Here is a 22583-nt window from a genome sequence, read left to right on the forward strand (position 1 = left end):
TCGATAATTAGTGGATGTTTATTGGGACGTTTAAAGGAGGCGCTGTAAGGAATTATCACCTGCAGGACAAATCTCTGCCAACAACACCCCAGCAAGCAGCAACAATCCCTCTGGTCCTGATTTGCATAACATCTTAGACCATGGGGAGGTTGTGTAAGGCAAATAAAGGCCACAGGGTGATAGCGAGCCGATGGAAGTAACTTGACACCTCCGTGTCACTTAGGAAAGGGATAATGATGATGTAAGAATGTTACCAAACACCCTTTACTACAAAAAAAGTAACTTTTTTGTTTAATCAGTTCAAGGAATGACTTTCATCCTCTCTCAATGAGAAATGTCAACATCTGCAACTTCATGAGAGCAGATGCAGATCGTGTGACACTACATGGACGCCGGCACGTTGTTTTACCAGAAAAACGTGTAGGCTTCATTAAAGCATTGTGCTGCAGTGAGTTTGTTCAGCTGTAACGTGTATTAAAAAGAGATCCACATGTAAACCCTTAACATATAGGCAAAATGTCATTTCCAACCTCATTATATTAGTTCAGATGGCACAAACCTTGCAAACAAAATAGTTTTTTTTACTAGTTTACGGCGCAGTGCTTTTTTGGTTTGTTGTAAAACTATGAATTGCTAAAAGTGGTGCAATCGGATTGAGCCGGGAGTGCTGGGTGGGTGGGTGGGTGGGGTGGAAGTGTTTCTCCTCCTCAAACACGCATGGCTGAGGTCGTTTATGTAAATGCGTGAATTTAATTTCCAAAAGGACGGCCCTCTTCTTCGCCCAATGAAAATGGTCTGCGGCTGACACCTGGCTATAAACCCAGGAAGAAACCCAAAGTCCCGATCGGAACTCTGTTGAGAAACCTCCCCCCCCCCCTCGAGAGGCGCAGCAGGCAGACGAGTGGACAGAGACGAGCCGCGATGACTTCCAGTAAGATCGAGATCCCCGGAGAGCTGAAGAGCGACCCCGCAGCTCTCATGGCATCCCTCCAGCTGATGCCCTCGCCGGTGCCCAACCCGGAGATCAAGTACACCAAGGTCTGTTCCTCTCGTCCGCTCGTGTTTGCGTCTCGGGCTCCGGCTTGTTGGAAGTAAACTTTTCCTGCGCCGCTGTTAGAGCGCGCGGCGCACTGGGAGCTGGAGATGAAAAGCAACATCAACAACAAAAACAACAACAACAACAACAACAACTTATCTTAACTTTTTCAAGGGTTAACTGACGATTGTGCGTTTTGAAGTTCCGATGAGTGTCTTCTGCGTCCACGTGCTCAATATGTCCCAATTGAATCAGCAATAACCCCTAGATAAGATAAAGGAAAGAAGCCGATAACCCGTTTATTTCAAACATTGTTGTTTTGTGTTTAATCGTCTCACAGTACTCGACAAAAGCATATTTTTCTATTTTAAAACTGCATGGCATTATCATAAGGATTGGTATTTTTAATGTAGTCCGTTCCAACCGCTATAAAATACAGCTTTTGGGAGACATTATGCGGTTATAACAAAACGTTGAGATTTTTTAGCTTGCTAAGGAAAGTGTCTTAAGGTGTAAATAACTCTGCGTTCCAAGGACTATTTTATTTTAATATATATCATATTTTTGTAGTTATTTCACATTGCATCCTAAGACACAGACCTATGCCATTCCATATTAGTGCATGAAACGGTACTTTATTATTTTTTTTAAATAAAGTTGATAAAAATAATTCCAAAAGAAATGTATTTAGAAATTTCAAAGATTAGAGCCAAATCTTTAAATCTAATCTAAAATTATTATAACTCTATTTTTTGTTTGAATCAATGTGTGGTATGCAATGAGTTGTAATGTTCTTAATTTAATTTATCTTTGCATACTCCTAGTGATAGATATCAGTGGCAGTGGTCTGAAAGTCCAAATACGTTTGCAGTCATTTAAGATATAGTCTCATGATTGAGAGCGAGTTTGTCTCGTGAGTAAAAGTTTTAACTCAAAATGTACTTCGAAGAAGAAATGTGGTGTATCAGAGTAGTTTCTTTGGATCGTCGTACAGTCAGAAGTGGGTGGGTGGGAGAAGGAGGATGGAGGAACAGCTGGAGAAAGCAGCTTGAGTCAGACAAAGAACTCTATTCGAGTCACGAAACAAATCACGTTGCAGATAAAAAAAAAATGCTTTCAGAGAGATTTTGATTCAAACATCTGGTGAGAATTGTATTTGGTCCATATTGTATTGGTTAATTGCTTCAACATTTTGCCACCATAATACAAATAAACCAGTACATATTCTCTTACATAACTGAACCGATCAGTAATCAGTAAATCACAAATCCTTCATGCTTTAGAATGGGAGTCTTAACCCACCATAAGTCATTAGCCAGAACACACATGTGGAAAATGGCACGCACATGTTTGATAACATCTCTGCTATGTCTTGATAGTTTTTTCATAGATTCATACATGTGTACACATTTGAAGAAAATGTGGGTTAAAGATTCACTGAGATTATTGTAGTTCTTTTAGCCTGCTGCAGTGGCGTTGCTGTTGAAAGGGGCTTTTAGCTGCAGAGCAAGTGTTTCGTTATTGCTGAGATTAAAGGGCACATCTCACGGAGGTCAGATCCGCGATAGCGAGGTATAAGTTCAGTCACTGCTATAATTGCCCTGTGTTAACACAGAGCTGCGTGTTTTAAGTGCAAAGGGCACGCTGCTGCTGCTGCACCGTGAATCTACACATAACTTCATGGTGCAGCAGGCTCTGTTGTGTTGTAAGCTTTCTATTCCCGTTTAGGGCAGAGTGTTAGTCAAAGGGTTGTAACAAAACAGTGTACAGGAGGAAATTTAGGGAGCGACTTGGTGAATTAACCCCTTGGAATTTGGATCATCCAGTCCCTGTTGGCTTGGTGGACATAGGGGGCAGAAGTGGCCTGATTTATGGGAACCCCTGGCGTGGGCTCCCCTCACACCCTGTTCCTGTTCTCCACCCCACCGACTGCAAGACGAATCAAGCAACGCCGTTCAGGGGGCTAGAGTGCGAGTGGACGCATGGAGGTGCAAGCTTCCAAACTAAGACTCCCTTGCCCTCAGATACCATTTTTACACTTTTTCATGAAACATCTCTCCAACGTGAAGGCAATATTTAACTTTTTGTTAAGTTACTTTTTACTTACATCATTGTTATGCAATGCAAACGTTACATGTGATCCACCCTGGAGATCTGGGCTTTTGGCTGATACACTATCTCTGCTTAACGAGTTTTCTTCTATATCATGAGCATGTGATACTGCAGTCAAGGTTTGCCCCTTGTACTTTTCACAGAGTCATGAACTTCTCTGATAGTATCAGTGAGGACATCTTCCTTCTTGTGCGCATGTAGATAGGACTGTAGTTGTGTTATTAATCCACACATGTAAAAAGTGTAGTTTCCACACACCTTGTATGCTGTAGTTAAAAGCCGGAGGAGCAAAGCTGTCTCTGGGGTTGTGTTGTCCCCTGCCCCCACACTTCTATCGCTAGAAGGCTCCAACAGCTGGGTTACAAGACAGAAACAGTTTAAAGGTTGATAGTGCTGCAAAGGAAGCCATAAATAAGAGAGGCATGATAGCTATTTATTGATGTTGTCCACTAGTGGTAGAAGTAGAGAAGAGAGACTTGTTATTAATAATTAAAGCAAACACACACACTTTTGCTGCTTTTTTTAGTGGGTGATACTTCTGCCTCTTGTGGTTTTTCACACCGCTCACTGATGAGTTGTTAAACCGTTTAGTCAGACACATTTTACAGGGGTGGTAAAACTTTTGCTTTAACTTTGCAGGAGCAGTCTGTTAAAATGTTGTATGTTGTGAAAATCCAAGTGTAAAGTAAGCACATTGTTTTACCCTCCTTAAAAGTTAATGTTTTAACTACATGATTGCAGTTTAGTCGACTAATAAGAATGTCAGTAGAAAGGTTATTTGTAGGTCCGGTTTGGTTTTACTTTTTCTTTATTCTTTAATAGGATAGTAACATAGACTATAGTGCTAGCCATAGAAAAAAAAGGATTTCATTCAGTGGCTGTATTTGTTGTCTGGTTTGCAGATCTTAAACTAATAGATAGTTATGCATTGTCTTTGTTGATTTTCTCATGTGACATTAGCGCAATTTCACCATAGGAACCTGCCAAAGACCTGAGTATTTGTAAAGTCGTCTACGCAGAGACAACCACTCAATTTGGATGAATAAGAGGCTCCATCAATCTGTCACTGATTGAGATAGCACAGATGGAGGCTTGGGGCTCCCCGATGCAACGTGCTGTCCACCCGGGTATAAATTATGACCCCGTCTCACTGTGTGGGTTAGTGGCCCTGCCTCGACAGAGCCTGACCTGCAGTTCTGGAGTTTTTCACTTCAAAAACCACCATCTTACTGCAATCAAGATCAAACAGAGCCCAAGTTAGGGGATACTGTGCAACTAAATGATTTATCACAACGAGCACAGTGAGAGCTCTCCCCCTTCTTCTCCGCCTTTGCTTACACAATACCCCTGTTCGCACACACATGGCCACATACTCTCTAAAACACATCTCTTTGATTGTGACAGGGTAAGTGTGCACTGTCATTAATATGTCCATTGGTGTGAAATGCCTACTTGTGCAGTGAGTGTAAATTATCATCTTAGTGGACACGTCAACATCATGTCCCCTGTCTCTTAATCACTGTTTAAGGAAGAGCAGTGACAGCGAGGTTGCCCTGTTAACTTCCCATACCTTCATTCTGCGGCCCTCTCGACGAGCAGCGTGTAAATCCTCACGATGTCACGATGAAAAACCCTCGGCTTCATAAATCTGCTGGAGTATCGGCTCTTTCTCCGCCAAGCGCGAGGCGCAGTAGAGACAGAAGTGCTTTTCTAGATGTTTATTTGTCTGTGGAAAAGCCTAATTTCTTTAAAAATGACTTCCTCTCTCTTCACTGATCCCACGAGTGGAACTACTGTTCTTTAAACACATCCTTGACCTGAGATTTAGAGGATTGGTTAAGTACACAGGAAACCCATCAAACCTCAGATGTTCCAGGGGGGAAAAACACTAGCAGTGAAAGGAGAGGTCAATTTCATTGTTGCCACTTGGCAATTTGAACATTTCATCATATTTTGAGTGGTTTTATATGTATGTAATATATATATATATACACTTTATTGACATTACTTACTACAGACATTAAACATTTATTGAATCATAATCTGGCCAGAAATGTTGACACAACGAAAGATTTAACTATTTGTCCTACGTTTTTTTTTTTTAAGTATAAAAAGGAAATAAGGATCATATGAGCCTGAAAAACTGTTTTGTACTTGAGTGAAAAAGTCCCTCTCTGCACTTGCCCACACACAGCGATGAGACAAAGATGTCTGCCAGTCAGTGACAGCGAGGCCGCCCTCACCACACCAATGGGCGCAGGATGGCGTTGGCTGTGGGTGTGTGGATGAAAAACATGAGCGTTCCATGGTGTCAGACATTTGGAGAGGAGTAAAAGAAAAAACACCAGCTGGTCTCCACTTTCACATGCTCTCCACTAACTGGTAACAGTAGTATTTCTAAGACTTTTGAAACGCACCCAGAGAGGAAATAGAGTTCCTGCGATATGGGAAGGATATGAAACTTCCTGCGCAGACGAGTGTTGCGAGATCCCGGGAAGCTAGGACTCATCTGGCTGTGGAATCTTGGCGTGGTGTGTATAAACACACACATACATAAACCCCAACATTAAAACTCCCTCTTTCCAAATCCACCACCTCTCGCCCTCAACCCCCCCCCCCCCTCCCCCAAAAAAGAAAAGTAGTAGCATAACATATTGCTTCAGCCGTTTGCATCTGGGTTGTGTGAAGAAGCAAAGAGCCAAACAGATGTTTTGTTGGCGGCAGAAAGAACTTGTGTAATTTCTTATATCCTCTTCCAGTTTACTCAAAAAAAAAGTAGATTATTTCCCAAAAATTCACGCAAAGTGAAAAAAGTCAAAGACATGAATCTTCGGCTTCGGTGCCAGAAACAACAAATCTGGCTGTACAAAAACCTCTGTCAACGGATGGTGATGATTAGGACACCTGCATTAAACGGCCAATTTAGCAAATGAAGACCAAAACCGTTGAGCGTGTTTTTGTATATCCCGTCTCATCTTTTCATTGTCCCCATGGCCAGGCTCGAGCAGTGATTGACAGCCTTTGCAGAAAAGCCTGGGAGTTGCTAAATGTTTGCAGCTGCCCTGTGGCCCATGCACAAAGTCTTGACCTCTATGCTTACGGCTCAGCTCTAATCCACATCAGGCCTCCTCGTTATGCGTCAGGCATCACAGATCACAGATATCTGTCTTTTCTAATGGTTTATTTTCATCAACGAAGCAGCACAAAATGTTTCAAAACTTTTGATTTTAAAGCAGAAAATATGAGCATATTACCCATAAATTATTTAAGTACTTTTGGACACCAAGTTATTTCCTTGTAGTTAGATGTAGTTCACCAACATATATAGGGATAGTAATGACCCCGCAAGGAAAGGGGCAAAATGTGTTAATTGAAAATGTGAACCTTTGCACTTGCTTTTTCATTGTTGTGTTCTTTGCCCTTCACCCAAATGATCCTAAAAGCAATTTTAAGAAACCTCGAGAGTTGATTTACAACTGGGCCCTGTCATCTCAATCAAGTCTCTCAATGGAACGAGACAAAGGTCTAACACCAGTCCTGGCCCAGAGAGAGGGCCGAGCCAAACGGCGGCTGACATTTGTCCTTTTTTAGCTGTGATTTAGGTGGCGGCCCGCTCCCCTGTTCTGGTGCTTCAGCCTTTCTCCTTTAGCGGCGTCTTGTGAGAGGGGTTACGCCATGCATAAAGCTACCCACGGTCTGCATTCTTGCATGGACTGTTGAGGCTGTCAGGGGGCTCCTCTGATTTAGGGCGCCCAACTTCAGTGGCCCCTATAAATTTGAAAACTAATTCAGTGCTCTACAGGACTTTCTGTTTTTCTAGCTGGCCCTCTGCTCCTTATCATTACTGACAATTTTATGAAGTGCCCTTAATGAGAGTCAGATTAAAGGTGGCCTCTGATGCAAGGCGCCTGAGAACACTGGGCTGGTAGAGGGAAGCCTCTCCAGCCTTGTCTATATCTATCTGTGTGTGTGTGTGTGTGTGTGTGTGTGTGTGTGTGTGTGTGTTAAGGTTTGTGGGGGATGGTGTGTGTGACCAGTACAAAGGAAACGTAGAGGAAGGAGTCTGTGACGTATGGTTCTGTGGGGTGGTACACACAGATACTGAACACCTTAAACGTCTGCGTGTGAGTTATTCATACGCAAAGAGAGCGCATTATGAGCCTGTGAGCCGTGGGAATGAGGAGGAGGAGGAGGAGGAGGAGGAGGAGGGAGGCAGAGCGATGTGATTGCTGTGACTCCAACAGTTCTCAGACTCCCTGGCATTTTATACCAACCCAAAAGTAAACACGGGTAACAGTTTACAGCCAATTAAATAGTGCTTAAAGCCCAGCGTTTATGGAGGTAAACATGTTGGAGAGTTTAGGGAGTGTGAGGGCAGTGGGATACGTGAACTCCACTCTCAGGTTCGCTCTCGCTCCATCTGAACTCCTCTAAAGTAATAGGACGGTAAGAGCATATGTATACACAGAGAGATTTGTGCCAGCAGATGTTCTTCCTACACTCTATCTATCAGGCAGACTGACAGCTATTAAAACAGTGTAAGAGTAGTCTGTCTAATGGATCTAAACATGTCAGCGAGGAAGGAGCTTTTTCTAATGACCTAGCTTACGTAATATATATCTGAAAAGTTCAAATCACACCTAGCTTTTGTTCCACATTTCATCAGCGTCAAAATGGTTTGCTTGTACTTTATGAGACACATTTCTCAGAGTTGTGAGTCTGAAAACATTTATTTTTCCTTTGGTCTTCATAGATGTTAAATATGTCCTGTTTGGAATCCCAGGCGGTTGTTTAACGGAAGACCTGCTTTAACGCATCACAGAAACCAAGCACGGCACGTGTTTTATGATCTCGTAAACGAGCAGCGATGTTGTGAAACGTGTGTCTGTGTGCTTGGGGTTGGGTGGGGGTCTGGTGTCTGATTGGGATTTATCTGCACCCCCAACAACACCCCCACCCCTTTGTCTGGATGGTGGAGCACTCCCCAGAGAGCAATGCAGGACAGGCAGGAATCTCTGTCCAGATTCCCATATCCCTTACACAAGAGTCTGAGAGAGCTGCGACTAACTAAACAAATATTTAAAAAAAATGGAAGATCGTCATCCTCTCCCTCTCAGGCTAGTTTAGCAAATTTTATATATGAAGTGAATAAAGTTAGTTTGATTAAGGTTTTTGATAATTAATTTAGACACTTTGCATTCAATTCATATAAAGGAAACTAAATGAATGATTCACCATTCAAATGAGTTGTTGCAAATGCCTTTTTTACCCCACACAGCTCTTCATCAACAATGAGTGGCACAACTCTGTTAGCGGGAAGGTCTTTCCTGCCCACAACCCGGCAACTGGAGAGCAGATCTGTGAGGTCCAGGAAGCAGACAAGGTAAAAAATCTGCAGCATGGCATCTTCCAACCATCTTTTACATTTTTTTTGTTTTGAAAACAAGGTAATCTTACATACTATTTATTGATAGGCCAAGTTAAACTTGCCCACTTCAAAATATAATCAACGAAATGTACTTAATGTAATTAAGTTAATTAATTTTGCAGAATGGTCCTTGTCAGTGTTATAATATCATTGGATCATAATAATTCATATATTAACATGTAAGCATTACTTTAACGTTGGAGCAACCTTGAAATACTTCATATATTGCTGAATTGTTTAGTCAATAATAAGTGGGTACAACATTTTTCTCTGAAATGCAGAGGGAGAAGGGTTCTTGCCCGTCCTCATTCATTATAGAAATCTTGAGGAAAGTAAAAACCATCTCAGAAAATATTTAGCTGTATGCTACCATTGTAAAAAAGTGCAAAGCGACAACTGTTTGGTGGATTAGTAATTGTAATTAGTAATTGGTGTGCATCTTGTCCCCTAGGCTGATGTTGATAAAGCGGTGCAGGCGGCTCGACTCGCCTTTGCTTTGGGCTCCGTATGGCGAAGGATGGATGCATCTGAGAGGGGTCGTCTGCTGTCCAAACTGGCTGATCTGGTGGAGAGAGACAGTGTCTACTTAGCCGTATGTTATGTGAATTAATGTGAATAACTTTTCACTTAAAGAAGCTATGCTGTTATCCAAATGCATAATATCAAAAACCCTCATTATCTGCTTGAGTGTCATCTTAGTCATCTAATCATTCATAGCAGAACTGCAACTGGAGAGTAGAAGAACAATTATACATTTTTAATATAATTTTATATCTTCTGCACAGCACTTAATTCAATTAAAACAAACTTGCTTTGATTCTAGGCAGAACATATCATTTTGTAGGTTAGTGTTATCTTAGTGTCACTTTTCACCCACGGGAGAGTGTAAAGACTGGAACAGTATGGAATTATGTGAGGATCACAGGGTTATATCACATATTTCTCAAACGTCTCCCCCCGTCTCTCCTCAGACTCTTGAGTCTCTGAACAGTGGGAAGCCTTTCCTGCCCACCCTGTTTGTGGACCTCCAAGGAACCATAAAGACACTGAGATACTTTGCTGGATATGCAGACAAAATCCACGGCACTTCCATTCCTATGGGTAAGGTCCTTCTTCCAGTTCTAATGTTTTAGTGTTTATGTAATCAGAGTGGTGTTGTTGGCTGGTCTGGTTGGTATCAACTGAAACAATATCCAACCAATCTTCACTTACATTTAAAAATCCATGGTACAAAAAGTTGTTTTCTTGGAGAGATTATGACAATCAGTATATTGGTGAAATGTGTGCGTTCCATACTACATCCATACCGTCATCCTATTTTGTATGGCTAACCCCAATGCATTCAACTACATTTTAGAGCATGCAAGCCAGCATGGCTTTTCTGTCAATTACTCACAGTCCCCTGGGCGGTGAATATATATAAGAGCCTCAAAATGATGCAAATTAAGACCCACAAAAGTTTTGATTAATTTTCTCTGGAAAAGTTATTGACCAACTGTTCTGTGTTCAAACATGACACATACATTCAAACCTGCAATAGCTGATGTTGACCTATTGGGGGCACTGTAAACATGCTGTAGACACAACACTGATCTTTTATGTTGATAGGAAACAATTCCTCATCAACACAACCAGCAGTTACGGATCACCTTTTTTTACACGTATTCTAGTCAGCTGACCCAAGTAACTACGTTATTTACTCTCTTTGAACTCTGTTTTTGGTCTTTGTGACTCTTGAGCTGCTAAATGCTCCACTATGTTGACTAGCTGTTTGATCACTGTGTCAGTGTCTCCTGTCTGGCATATTACTCAGTTGAATTAAAGAAAAGGGTTTGAAGAAGAAGCACATTTATACTTAATCAATCAATTTAAACACTTAATTTGTGTTCCTGATCACGCTGCATCAGTGTCCCCTCTCTAAGGCACTTGAATTTGGGGGTTAGGAGAGGAGAAAGTTGGCTGTCTTAATAGCCATAATCACCGTTGAAGCTTCTCTTGTACTGCCAAAACAACCGTGCTGAGCATTTAGCCAGGGTTTGGGTTTAAGCTTTGATGCTCTAGTAGACCTCTAGAGGAAATGAATAAGGGTAATTCCTGTAGCTTGCATGATATAAGTCTGTTAGTGATTGTGTTTGTTCACATGTCTGGATAAAGTGCAAGCCATTTTAACAACGCCTCAGCATTTAAGCGTGTTATGCTAATATTGTTGTTGAGATGTCTTCACATAAAGTGTGAAATGAAAGAGGAGTGACATTATGTTGAGAACCTTTGGCTTCACAGTTTAATATAGTACAGCATGCTTTCCAATTGAAATATACAGAAAGTCATCTGCAGGAGTTATTGTTCCAAACAAACCTCACAGATACCTCCTGAAACTTTAATCTCTATTCAGGTTTATGATTTCATTCTTCAAACAATAACACTTTTGAAATACCCAACATTCACTTTGGTGTTAAGGAGAAAAGGTCGACGTATGAGAATCTGTTCTGCAGTTTTGTGTCCATTGTCATAACAGTCCAAATGAAAAATGAGACAACGTTTCATCATTTCACAACTGTAGAAAATGTAGACATCCATTTCTCAATATCAATTGTTATTTGTGGAGCTTGAACAAGCATGGCACACCCTGAGGAAGTACCTCCTTTTACTTAAGTAATGCAAGAGGAATGAGCAAAGATTTCCAGCATAACACCCATCTCTATGACCTAAAACAGTTACACACATGCCTGTGTTGTTGAAGACTCAACAAAAGAAATCTAATCTTTCACTGGGCTAAAGCAACCAGGAATGTTGTGTGGATTCCTTTACAAATCAACATGTTGAGTCAACAACATTGGGGATATTGGGTTGGGAAATTTTTCTTGTCATTAAGGCATTTTACAAAGTACTAAAGCTCGATATGATTGACCCTGTTGTCCCTTTGTATGTGTGTGTGTTTTCCCCCACAGATGGAGAGTATCTGACATTTACAAGATACGAGCCCATTGGAGTTTGTGGACAAATTATTCCTGTGAGTATAACGCTTCCCTAAAGTTACATGTTGAATACAAATGGCTTTGGGTAAAACAAAACAGATAACAATTCATTGGTTCAGTGTAAAACTGAAGTGTTCACTCTTACTCTGTTTGTTGAATTACAATCTGCATTTTCCACTCAATGTTTATAAGTGTAAATACTGCCGGTAAGCCACAAAGGTTACGGTGCCAGTGATTTTGACTAATAGGGATCGAGAGGTGATGTAGTGGGTTTGAGGAAAGTTGAATAGTGAGAAGGAAAAGGGAAAAGATCAAGGAGAGAGAGACACTGTTGATTGTTCGAGAATTCGTTGAGCCCCATGGGCTCCTGTGCAAAGCAGAAATAACACAGGGCCCTGTTTTGTACAGTGATATGGGTCTGTTGCACATGTGTTGCAATACCCCGGCTTTCTCAGAATACTGTGGGAAGAGAAAATAATGTACCGAGTGCAGAGAACATTTTTTCACTTGGCTATGTTTAAACAGAACGAAAATGAGAGTGACTTAAGAGCGATGAGTTATTGAGCTTAACATGTGACCACCCAGTGTGTCCGTCAGATGCATCATGTCTTTTTTTCTACCGTGTGTGTGTGTGTGCGTGTGTGGGTCTGTTACGCACAGTGGAACTTCCCTCTGATGATGACAGCATGGAAGCTGGGTCCAGCAATCGCATGTGGAAACACTGTTGTCCTTAAACCTGCTGAGCAAACGCCGCTCACCTGCCTCCACATAGCAGCTCTCATCAAGGAGGTAAATCATCTATTTGCCAACTACCACACTTTTGTTCACACGGCAGTTAGCCACGATTTTATTTTGGTAGTCCAACGTCAATATTCAAATAACTAAAATCAAACTGCTGGCAGGCCTCCGTTTGCCAAGAACACAGTATTCACATTGAATCTGGCCAACACTGTATATGGATAATCCTATATTAGTGTAACCACAAGTCGACAAAGAACAGATGTTCGACAAAGTGTCACGCGTCAACACGGAACGTCAAAGTCTTTAATCCTAATGTTACACCCCGAGATTAAAAGGTACAAATCACAAATAAATTCACATGTCATCACTTACTCAGAGTGGTACATAGTAAATCAGGATTTTAATTAGATAAATTGTTGATATTTGTATCTGTGAATGTTTCTTGCTCCCCAATACAACAAAAGACAATAGAATTTAGTTTGTGATGTTTATAAATGTCTTTGATGAAACAATGCTCAGGATAATTCAAACCCCACTCTGTGAACACTACTAAATAAAAATTGTTTAGTACATGCGCCAATAAATATTTTTTAATGCGTAATAAAAGACTGCAGAAAGCCACAGAAACAGCCATAATGTTATTACTGTTGAAAATAGTATGCATTCCAGTCAAATCGTTTCAACCACAAAAACATTGGGAGATAAAATAAGTAAAATATAATGTGGGCAAAAGCTTTTAACAAGCTTCTTAGTCAGTGACAAACCTATAATCCGTTTAGAATGAACAGACTAAGGAACTATGCCAGTGTTTAAAATGATTCAACCGAGAAACCCAGCCCATCGTTACCAGGTCTTTTCCAAAGAAAGAAGGTAGTCAGGGTGTAAAGAACATTAACAACAGGTTACCAATCCTACCTGTTTAGCCAATAGGAAATTTAATATCAGTGACAAAAGAAATGTATTATTACAATTATTTACAAAGACAGTCAACATGGTTGTGATAAATGTGACTAATTCGGGTATGCTATAAACCCAAAAAGCAGCAAACACTACGTTAAACACGATGTGAACAATGCAGCTTCTCACCATTGTTGAAAAACCTAATCACACTGTACAAATCAGTGTACACATCCCCCCCCTCTCCCCCCCTGCCCTCTTTCTGGAGACTATCTGTCTGTCGCCTTCGTCTTTTTGATTTTCTCTCCATTCTCTGCCGGTAGGGAGGTTGGGTTGGGTCCGGATTCCCCCACACCGCCTGTGGTTTTGCTTGGCTCTGCTGTCATCTTCGCTAAAGCTTGTTTCCTCTCATATTGTTTTGACAGGCCGGGTTTCCACCAGGAGTCATCAATATTTTGCCAGGATTTGGGCCAACGGCAGGAGCTGCGATTGCTTCGCACATGGGCATAGACAAAGTGGCTTTCACGGGATCAACTGAGGTACTTTTCTCTATTAACAATGTCTCAGATCACCAGCTGCCTACTGCTCTCTTTTGTCAGCACAAGTGACACAGTGACCAACATGTGCAGAGCATAATAGCAGGCTGGGTAATTGGGGGATGTTGCGGGCCTGTTTTGAAGTCTAGATGACAAACAAATGGGGTCTTACGCTTGCCGCCCTGTCATTACTACTCATGAAAGAGAACTCTGATTTTATCTGGCACACATGCACATATTTGCGCTGTCTAGAGTATACAAACACATCTCTGTGAAAACACTGCCTCTCTTTCCCCTCTGCTCTCTCTGCAGTATTAACGGCAAATTTCAATGAAATGACTATCGGATAAACCCCAGTAACTTTACAAAACAGAGGGGCTGCTCATGAAGAAACCATGTAAGGTGTGGAGCGGGTTGAGGTGTTGAGGTCTGAACGCATTCCTAAGGCCAGAGGACAAAGCCTGACTGACAGCAGATTATTTATAACCATTAGTTAATAGAAACTGTAAACTAAACTTTCTGATAGAGCTACCGACAGCAATACTAATGAACAATGGTTTTGTTATGTCCAGCCAGTACACACATGTATCTCTGGATTCGGTTTATGCAATGTTTAAATTAGCTTAGACAGCATGATAACAAATATTTATTCAGCTGTAGCGTTGTGTTTTCTATGATTATCCATCCCAGTAACACACACAACATGCATTTTCCTATCCCTGTCTGTCACACCCAATCAGTGAGTGCACGCAAGCTCACATAAATGCACCTTCTAACCCAAACATCTTCTTTGTTTTATCTCGTCTTGATTGAACGTTTCCTTTGTGAGCGGCCCCCGTGTTTTTATTATACGGTTTTTCCTGTTGTTTCATGTGATCTGGAGTCAATTACTGAGAGAATATTCTGAGCTGTAAGAAACTACTGATACCCAGACAGTGAGTCACCATGCTGTAGTAGCAGGGGGAGGAGAGAGGGACAGGGGGGGGGCTGGGGGGTACTGACCACCACACCATCTCTCCACAGGGTGGAGGGTGGGGGCTAAGCTACAGGTGGATTTTAGGATCACAACAGTGTGCTTCCTTTACTCCCGATTAAAGACAAACTACCCTCCCCTTAGTCCGCTGCTTTGTGTTTCCCTTCAAAGACACACACACAACACGTCAGAATATTGAAGCCAAGCCAAGCATTGTGTTGTTTTGCTTCGCTTCAAGCCAAAGCCCAGCATTTGATACTGTTCCAGTCTCTGGTTCTCCATTATATCTCAGTCTATTAAAGCACCTCTGGCACTGAGAGAAGATGAGTCTTTTCCATGCTGGAGGTGAGGCTTTTTCAAAGTAAAGACTAAGAGGGGATTTTTCCACTTTATCTTGTTGGTTCCTTTGGAAATGAAAACAGACTGTGTGAGTAACAGGAAGATGACTACTTGTTTAGGGTGTAAGGTTTGCGAGGAGGTGTGGGCAGTTTCTCAGGCTTCTAATCTTTTGAGAGGATATAATATTTCACATTGACTAAATATCAGTAAAAGCAGCTAATTGGACACAGTAGAGACTCTATAAGAACCATTTTGACGGTGAAAATATCTGCAAATGACATGATAATGAATTAAATTCCCAAAAAATCGGATGTATGAAGGCTACGTCATTAAAATGAATAATAATTCTCAAAGGGAATAGTTGAGGAAACACGCTAGATGAGAAGATTGATGCCAATTATCGTGTTTGTGTCACATTAGCATTGTAAGACAAATAGATGCAGATTTTTTGTTCACTGTGATTACCCAACATGTATCATCTCTATCACAAGAAAAAATATATAATTTAAAAATATATACACTTGGTTAGAGCCAATGTTAAGTATATAGGATTTACAGTCATATAATTAAAACTAGCAAAAGCATTAGCAGGTATTTTCCTTGGAAGATGAGTTTACTGTATAAAGTAATCCTTATCAAGCAATCCTGTTCTGCATGTTATTATTTATGTTAATAAAAAATGCCGCATATCCCTTGCTGTCTACCATATTGACGCCCCAGATTCATTTCAAACCACCCGCAGGTAGTTAATTCACCACCCTTGTGGTTGCTCCTTTCTGCCATTCAGCAGACATCACATGAAACATCATTATATTTTCCTATTACTTTCGCCAAAAACCTGTAATAGATATTCAGTCTGTCTGTTTGCAGAACTCATGTTTCAGCGGGCCATCTAGTGCATTCCCTGTTCGGAGCTAACCAACCTCTCTAAAATATTGAATGACTCCAGCTGATTTACGGGTCTGATCTGCCAACGGGTCTGCATTTCTGTTAGTAAACTCCAGATATGTTTCCTTTGCTAGGTTGGCAAGCTGATCCAAGAAGCAGCTGGGAGGAGTAACCTGAAGAGAGTGACTCTGGAGCTGGGAGGAAAGAGTCCAAACATCATCTTTGCAGATGCTGATTGTGAGTTTTCAATTGTGTTGTATTCAGTACTCCAGGCACCCTCACTAGGTGGTCTGTCCCCATCACTATTTCGTGTCCCATTCTCAGGACCTCTAGTCTGTGGATAAACACACATTGGCTGCATTTTTTTTTTTAAATGCTCAGAAGCTTTGTAGTGCTATGAAAACCTGTGGATGGATGGGTTTCATATGAATTCTAAGTGGCTCACCAAACTGGGGGTGCTGAGGCTTTCAAATGCTTTCAGCAGCCGTGAGAGGGGCTCCCTAAGGCCTGTAAATCAGGAGAATGGACCCCGACTCAGTCGGGTGCCTCAGTCGAGACCCATAAATCACAGGGGTCGGTTAACCCTTTGTGCAGCAGGCTCATGTCTCTCAGGTGTCAGGTATCAAATTTGTACAGGAAATCTCCCAAAAATATTGGGGAACATTTTGCATGAATATTATTATTACCATTCACATGATATTTTTGGGTTTTTGCATATAGATTTGATGACACTGTTCATAAAATTGAGATTAATTTCACAAGAAAGATTAAAAAAACAATAATCCTGCGGTTCCATCATTGATTACAAACCCATTCATCTACATTTAGATTAACAAAAAACGTTTTTCCTCCAGTGGACCTGGCTGTAGAACAGGCCCATCAGGGAGTGTTTTTTAATGCGGGCCAGTGCTGCACAGCAGGCTCTCGCATCTTTGTGGAGGAGTCCATCTATGATGAGTTTGTTCGGAGGAGTGTGGAGAGAGCCAAGCGGAGGATAGTCGGCAGTCCCTTTGATCCCACAACTGAGCAGGGTCCACAGGTGAGGTCAACAGATCCGCGGCTATATTTGCCTTTTTTCTTGAACTTGCAAAACGTGGGTTTCTCCGTCATGACACGTCTGTCCTCCACCTCCACAGATCAGCCGGGAGCAGCAGAATCGAGTGTTGGGGTTCATCCAGAGCGGCATCACTGAAGGGGCCAAGATGGAGTGTGGAGGCAAAGCTCTGGGCTTGAAAGGGTTCTTTGTTGAGCCGACTGTTTTCTCTAATGTGAGGGATGACATGCTGATCGCCAGAGAAGAGGTACGACGATGAAGAGTAGGGACTTGGATAACGTCTAAAGCATGGATAACTGTGTGAAAAGGAGTCACAATACATCACAATATTGGAATAATCAAAGTAACACTATTAAGACCTTCAAGTCAAAGCAAGAAAGTAACAAAATACAAAACAACATATTCTAAAATTATCCAAGGAAATTGGTTTTGGTGTGCACACACAGCAAAAACACACAATATCCCGTGATAACCTTACAATAAATGCAATATCAAAAGTAAAGTTCACTGTTTAGAAATGTTCCCTTTAAAGTGTTAAAGTATAGTAATTATAGTATTGTATTTATTATATTATTATAATTCTTATTCATGTATTAATATGTAAGCAACATTTACTGTTCTAGCTAGTCACAGTGGAGCTATTTTTAACTATTTTATAAAAAATTAGTTTTCTGTGCTTAATGAAATGTTATTTTCCATCTTTGTCAAAAAGACATACTGTATGAAATTTTAGTAGAAGATTATTATATTATGGATTATTATATTTGTGGTAACCCCTACCTTTAACCCTTCATACTTATTCATACGTGACCAGTAATTCAAAATATAATACATACCAAAAAGGGAAGCAAATAAACCTGTATGTTACTGTCTTTTCTAGATTTTTGGCCCTGTCCAGCTGATCATGAAATTCAAAACTATGGAGGAAGTGATAGAAAGAGCCAACAACACAGATTATGGTTTGGTTGCGGCTGTCTTCACTAACAACATTAACAAAGCCATGACCATAACCACAGCCATGCAGGCTGGCACTGTCTGGTGAGTTTCATCTTCTGTGTTTCTTTAGCTTTAATCAGTAATATGAGTAATATGTCTCAAGTGGGAACAATCGTTTTAGTCACTGTGTTGCAGAAACTATAGTCTGACATTGTGCAACTTTATTATGATTACACAAGCCACAAAGAAATGTTTTCTTCCGTCAGACTTTACGTTGCCGAATCACAACACACTGTACTAATCACTGTAACTAAAATTACAAATAGACAAACGGACAACTTTCTGCTGACTTTACTAAACAATAATGAAATCTTACTGTCAAATCCAGAGGGCTTCAAGAAAAACATTTAAATACTTCAAAGTCAATGAATGAAAATGATGCAATATTTTACAATATCCAATGTACAAGAGTGATCGATGTTTTATGTTTTCCCAGGATAAACTGCTTCAATGCTCTGAGCACGCAGTGTCCATTTGGAGGATATAAAATGTCTGGCAATGGCCGTGAATTGTGAGTATAACTTGCCTGGCCACTGAGTGTACAGTACCAGTCAAAGGTACTTTCTCATCCTGAGAAAGTGTGTCCAAAGTTTTGACTGTAACTGTACACAAATTAACCACAGTGTTACTATTACCGACTTTTTGTTTTGAATACCTATCTTCCAAAGTTGCTTAACATGTCATAAATCTTACGGTAAGAGGATATTGCAATATTTCCAGCAGTGTATACACTGTCCAATGCTGCTGTGAGCATGACACTTTGAACAAAATGAGTAATGTTGTTTCAATTGTCGGTTCCCAGGGGAGAAAGCGGTTTGAAAGAGTACTCAGAAGTGAAGACCATCACGATGAAGCTGGTCACCAAGAACTCTTAGGAAGCCACCTCTTTTTTGGAAGGACGCAGTGTCTTCCTCATCACCGACCTTTCTCTCATCAGTCCGTTCCCAGTGGCAAACCATATACACCATCAAATAGAAGTTATCTCCACGGTAACTACAGGCTGTGACCACTCGCTGCCCTCCCAGTTCCTCCATCCACACCGCATTGCTCGCCACGGACAGTCAGCCTGTCGCTGTTTAGCTATCCCTGCCTACCTTGAGTTTGTGACTGTCTCCAGTCTAACTGACAACCACTGAACCTCCCCCATAATGTAAATGTCCTCCACTAACTACACTAGAGCACTCACAGAGACGATGGGGGAGGCCGCTCTGACTGCAAAGCCCAATAACAACCGCCCCGCCGGCCGCTGCACCCGGATCCTCACCCACCGCCAGATGCTGGATGCTCAGAGACTCAGTCACCGCACTTGAAAATAACCCTTTACTAGCAACTTGTCATGTGTTGGAAGGAAGTTTCTCTTTGTACTGTGCGGTATGATCTTCAAAAAAAACATTGTGTCATTTTCTTGTGGAATTTATGAAAGCATGTCAGCTCATTCAAGACCACTGATATTTTCAGCCTCACATATGAATGGATGAAATGTTAATTCAGAATTAAAATGCATTTCTAATTGTCTTTGTTTATATTTTAGCTTGTATGACTTAACACTGTATGTCAATCTTTGACTGATGTAAACGGGAAGAGTTTAACCTCTTAAAGCATTTTACTCTTACCTGCTAAAAGTAGTAATGTATTTTAAACATTATGTAACAGATTTTCATTGATATTCATCTATGTTTATGTTTATACAATCATATGCTATAAAACTATAAAATGGTAATAGGTTTTTTCAGCAAACTTGTTGTGTTTACTACATTGTTGGGACTTGGTTATATTATTGTATGCATCTCTTTTAGAAATAAATTGGTCCAAAGAGAGGATTAAATTGATGAAATACATACCTAAATAGATAAATGGTAATACATTATTATATAATGTTCAGATCTACCACTAAGATGGCCTTTTTACAGAAGGCATTTAACATGCAACTGAAAATATGCTGGTGTAAATAATGAAATTGACGGTGGCTGAATTCCATTTGGTTGCTTCAGGTTCAGGGTCCTGGTGTCGTTAATGGTATTAGAAACGTCTCCTACCATGAAATGCTAATACAGTACATACCATTATAATTACAGAGAGGTCAAAACAGCAATAAATAAACAATTATACTAATTCAAACCTAAAGATGTAGCATATCAGACACTTTTAGAAACATAGATTGCTCAAAGGGGCAGGCGGGTGGGAGATGAGCAACTTGCAAAGCCAGCAGTTGCTTAAAACCTTCTGACATTTACATTTATGACCTATTAACCTTGTTTCCTAACCCACGGTGGTGTGGTGGTTATGTCGCCTCACAGCAAGAAGGTCCCTGGTTCGACTGGACCCAGCGGACTTTCTGTGTGGAGTCTGCATGGCTTCTCTCTGGCTTCCTCCTGCAGTGCAAAGACGTGCGCTGGGGATGAGGTTGATTGGTGACTCTAAATTGCCCATAGGTGTGTGAATGTTTGTTTGTCTCTGTGTGAGCCCTGCGATTGGCTGCCGACCAATCCAGGGTGTACCCAATGTTGGCTGGGCTTGACTCCAGCTCCCCTGCAAACCCTGTGTGAAGGATGAAGAGGACTGACATAACCCCACTAGTGTGACTTTGTCACATCCACTAAGTCAAGTGAACAAATAGTTAAAAATGAAAGGTAATGTGATCATTGATCTCAAAAGCAAAGAAGACATGTTTTATCACACCAGGAACTGTAGCTCAATGCAATTAAATCATAATTAATTTATTCGTTCTTTATTTCTGTCTCAAAATGTCATCCGCAGCAAAAGTAGTAAAACACAGATTTTCCTTCATTAGTCTTAAAAATTTAAGCACACAGCTGTTAAATTAAACTACAGAGGGAACAGTAAAAAAAAACACTTCAAAATCCCTTGAAGTCAAATCCCCTTACTCTTGTATGTTGTAAAAAACAGATGAATCAGGAGATTGTTATGGACATTGGTTCATCCACACAAACAATAGCTTATTAACACACACGCATGCACTGTTACATCAATCCACTGCCCCCTTAAAAGATAGAGGACGTGAGTCCATTGCAAGTGGCTAAAACTACAGAAACAAGAGTCTGGTTTGTGTCGGGATGACTGTTCCAAGTGAACAGATGTAGACACTGCACTGCGGCCTGTCTTTGGCTAACAGCTTTTAAACAATCAAGGTACATTTTCCCACATTTCCCATCCCACTTGGTATCTGCATTCTTTCCAAAGAGAAAATGAAAACAGTGTGCGCTTATTGTAGCACTCTGTTAACACAACAGGAAGTATCAGTGCAGACCATGAACAAACACTCTCAAGTTAAGAGTGCAGCCATGAAACGTTATATGTCTTCTGGCAAGATAACTAATAAAATAAGGCTGGGTCTCACAAAAGTACACAATAAATCGAAGAGTCAAATAGCTGCATCTCCTCTCAATTGTAATAAATCTATTCAAGCTAAATCTTCAGCTCTTTTAATGTCTTACAGTAACACCTCTTTAATTTTTTTCACATTTTATTCTTGATAAACATAAAAAAAAACTGAAACATTACATATAAGAAATTCTTAAGCATTATAATACAGAAGACCACATTATCCGTATGTATTGGATTTGCCTCGTGGATTCATGTTTCAGTACTGGGAGGAACAGTGCTGTAGACATAGTCTTTGAATCCACATGGAAATCTAAAATGACATGAAAAAGTCAGGCCAACATCTCCTCGGTGAAAACCTTTTTTGAAAGGGTTATTTTCTCAGTGTGTAGAAGCATAACCCTGGACCTTGAAGGACATGCGCTTGGAAACATACACATATGTATACATGGTAAGGACATTCTCCTTTTGTCCAGATGGATCATTTTCCTTCAAAAGCCATGTTTATACCTTCTGTTAACATTCCAGCAATGCAGTGCTGCCGTTCCCACTGTATGTTGTTTCTGTGTTTGGTTTACCGCGTGTGCTGTTTGGTCCCCTTCATTTGTCACTAAAGGGGCATTTGCTGTTTTGTTTGTTTTCCGAGATCTTTTACTTACATGTATTAAAGCAACCCGCGTGATCTGGAGAGCAGATAGTTCTCCACACATCGATGCTGTGACAACGTCATGTCTGCATGGATGAAGATGAAAAGATCGCTTAATGTCAAAGAAAAACAAACGGTACTCTTTCTGTGCAAAAAATGCGTCACAAGTTTAGTCAAAGACAATAAGGGCAATTTCAAAGACTTGTTTCATCCTGATTGAGGGTTAATCAGTGTGTTCACCACTTGCTGGATTGGTACATCATTTTGTACAAACATTTGTCGTCCCCACAGTATATCATACAGGCTTTCATAACTTCTCCTTTAACATTCATTTTCACGGTTTTTGCCTAAATATTAAAACATGTATTGCATTACATTTGGTACAGACGCTTAATGGTTTATCACGTTATGGACAAAATGAGATTGAGGGATTTGTCCCTTCTTTTCAAATTCACACTAGGATGAGTCTCTTCACAGTGGTTATGGAAGCGGATTAGTTTCAACCAACTCAACACCCACTGCTTGCAATGGTTCTATCTGGCACAGCAGGACAATCCAGCGTTTTGTGTAGATAATTTGTACACTGCCATCACCAAGGAAGCTGCATTGCACCTTGATGC

At 40.8% G+C, this 22583-nt stretch overlaps 1 protein-coding gene across 1 annotated transcript; it reads left to right on the plus strand.

Annotated features, from left to right (window-relative positions):
* Positions 1–850: 850 nt before the first annotated feature.
* Positions 851–19790, plus strand: aldh1a2 (aldehyde dehydrogenase 1 family, member A2). Its single transcript, XM_037453105.2, has 13 exons — positions 851–1038; positions 8427–8531; positions 9028–9168; positions 9548–9677; positions 11525–11586; positions 12212–12340; positions 13615–13728; positions 16060–16162; positions 16780–16964; positions 17062–17226; positions 17860–18017; positions 18412–18486; positions 18778–19790. Exons 1-13 carry the CDS (start codon positions 922–924, stop codon positions 18848–18850), a joined length of 1557 nt encoding a protein of 518 aa, XP_037309002.1. The 5' UTR covers positions 851–921; the 3' UTR covers positions 18851–19790.
* The last annotated feature ends 2793 nt before the right edge of the window (positions 19791–22583 follow it).

The sequence above is a fragment of the Pungitius pungitius genome, chromosome 4 (genome assembly GCF_949316345.1).
Source record: "Pungitius pungitius chromosome 4, fPunPun2.1, whole genome shotgun sequence".
NCBI lineage: Eukaryota > Metazoa > Chordata > Actinopteri > Perciformes > Gasterosteidae > Pungitius > Pungitius pungitius.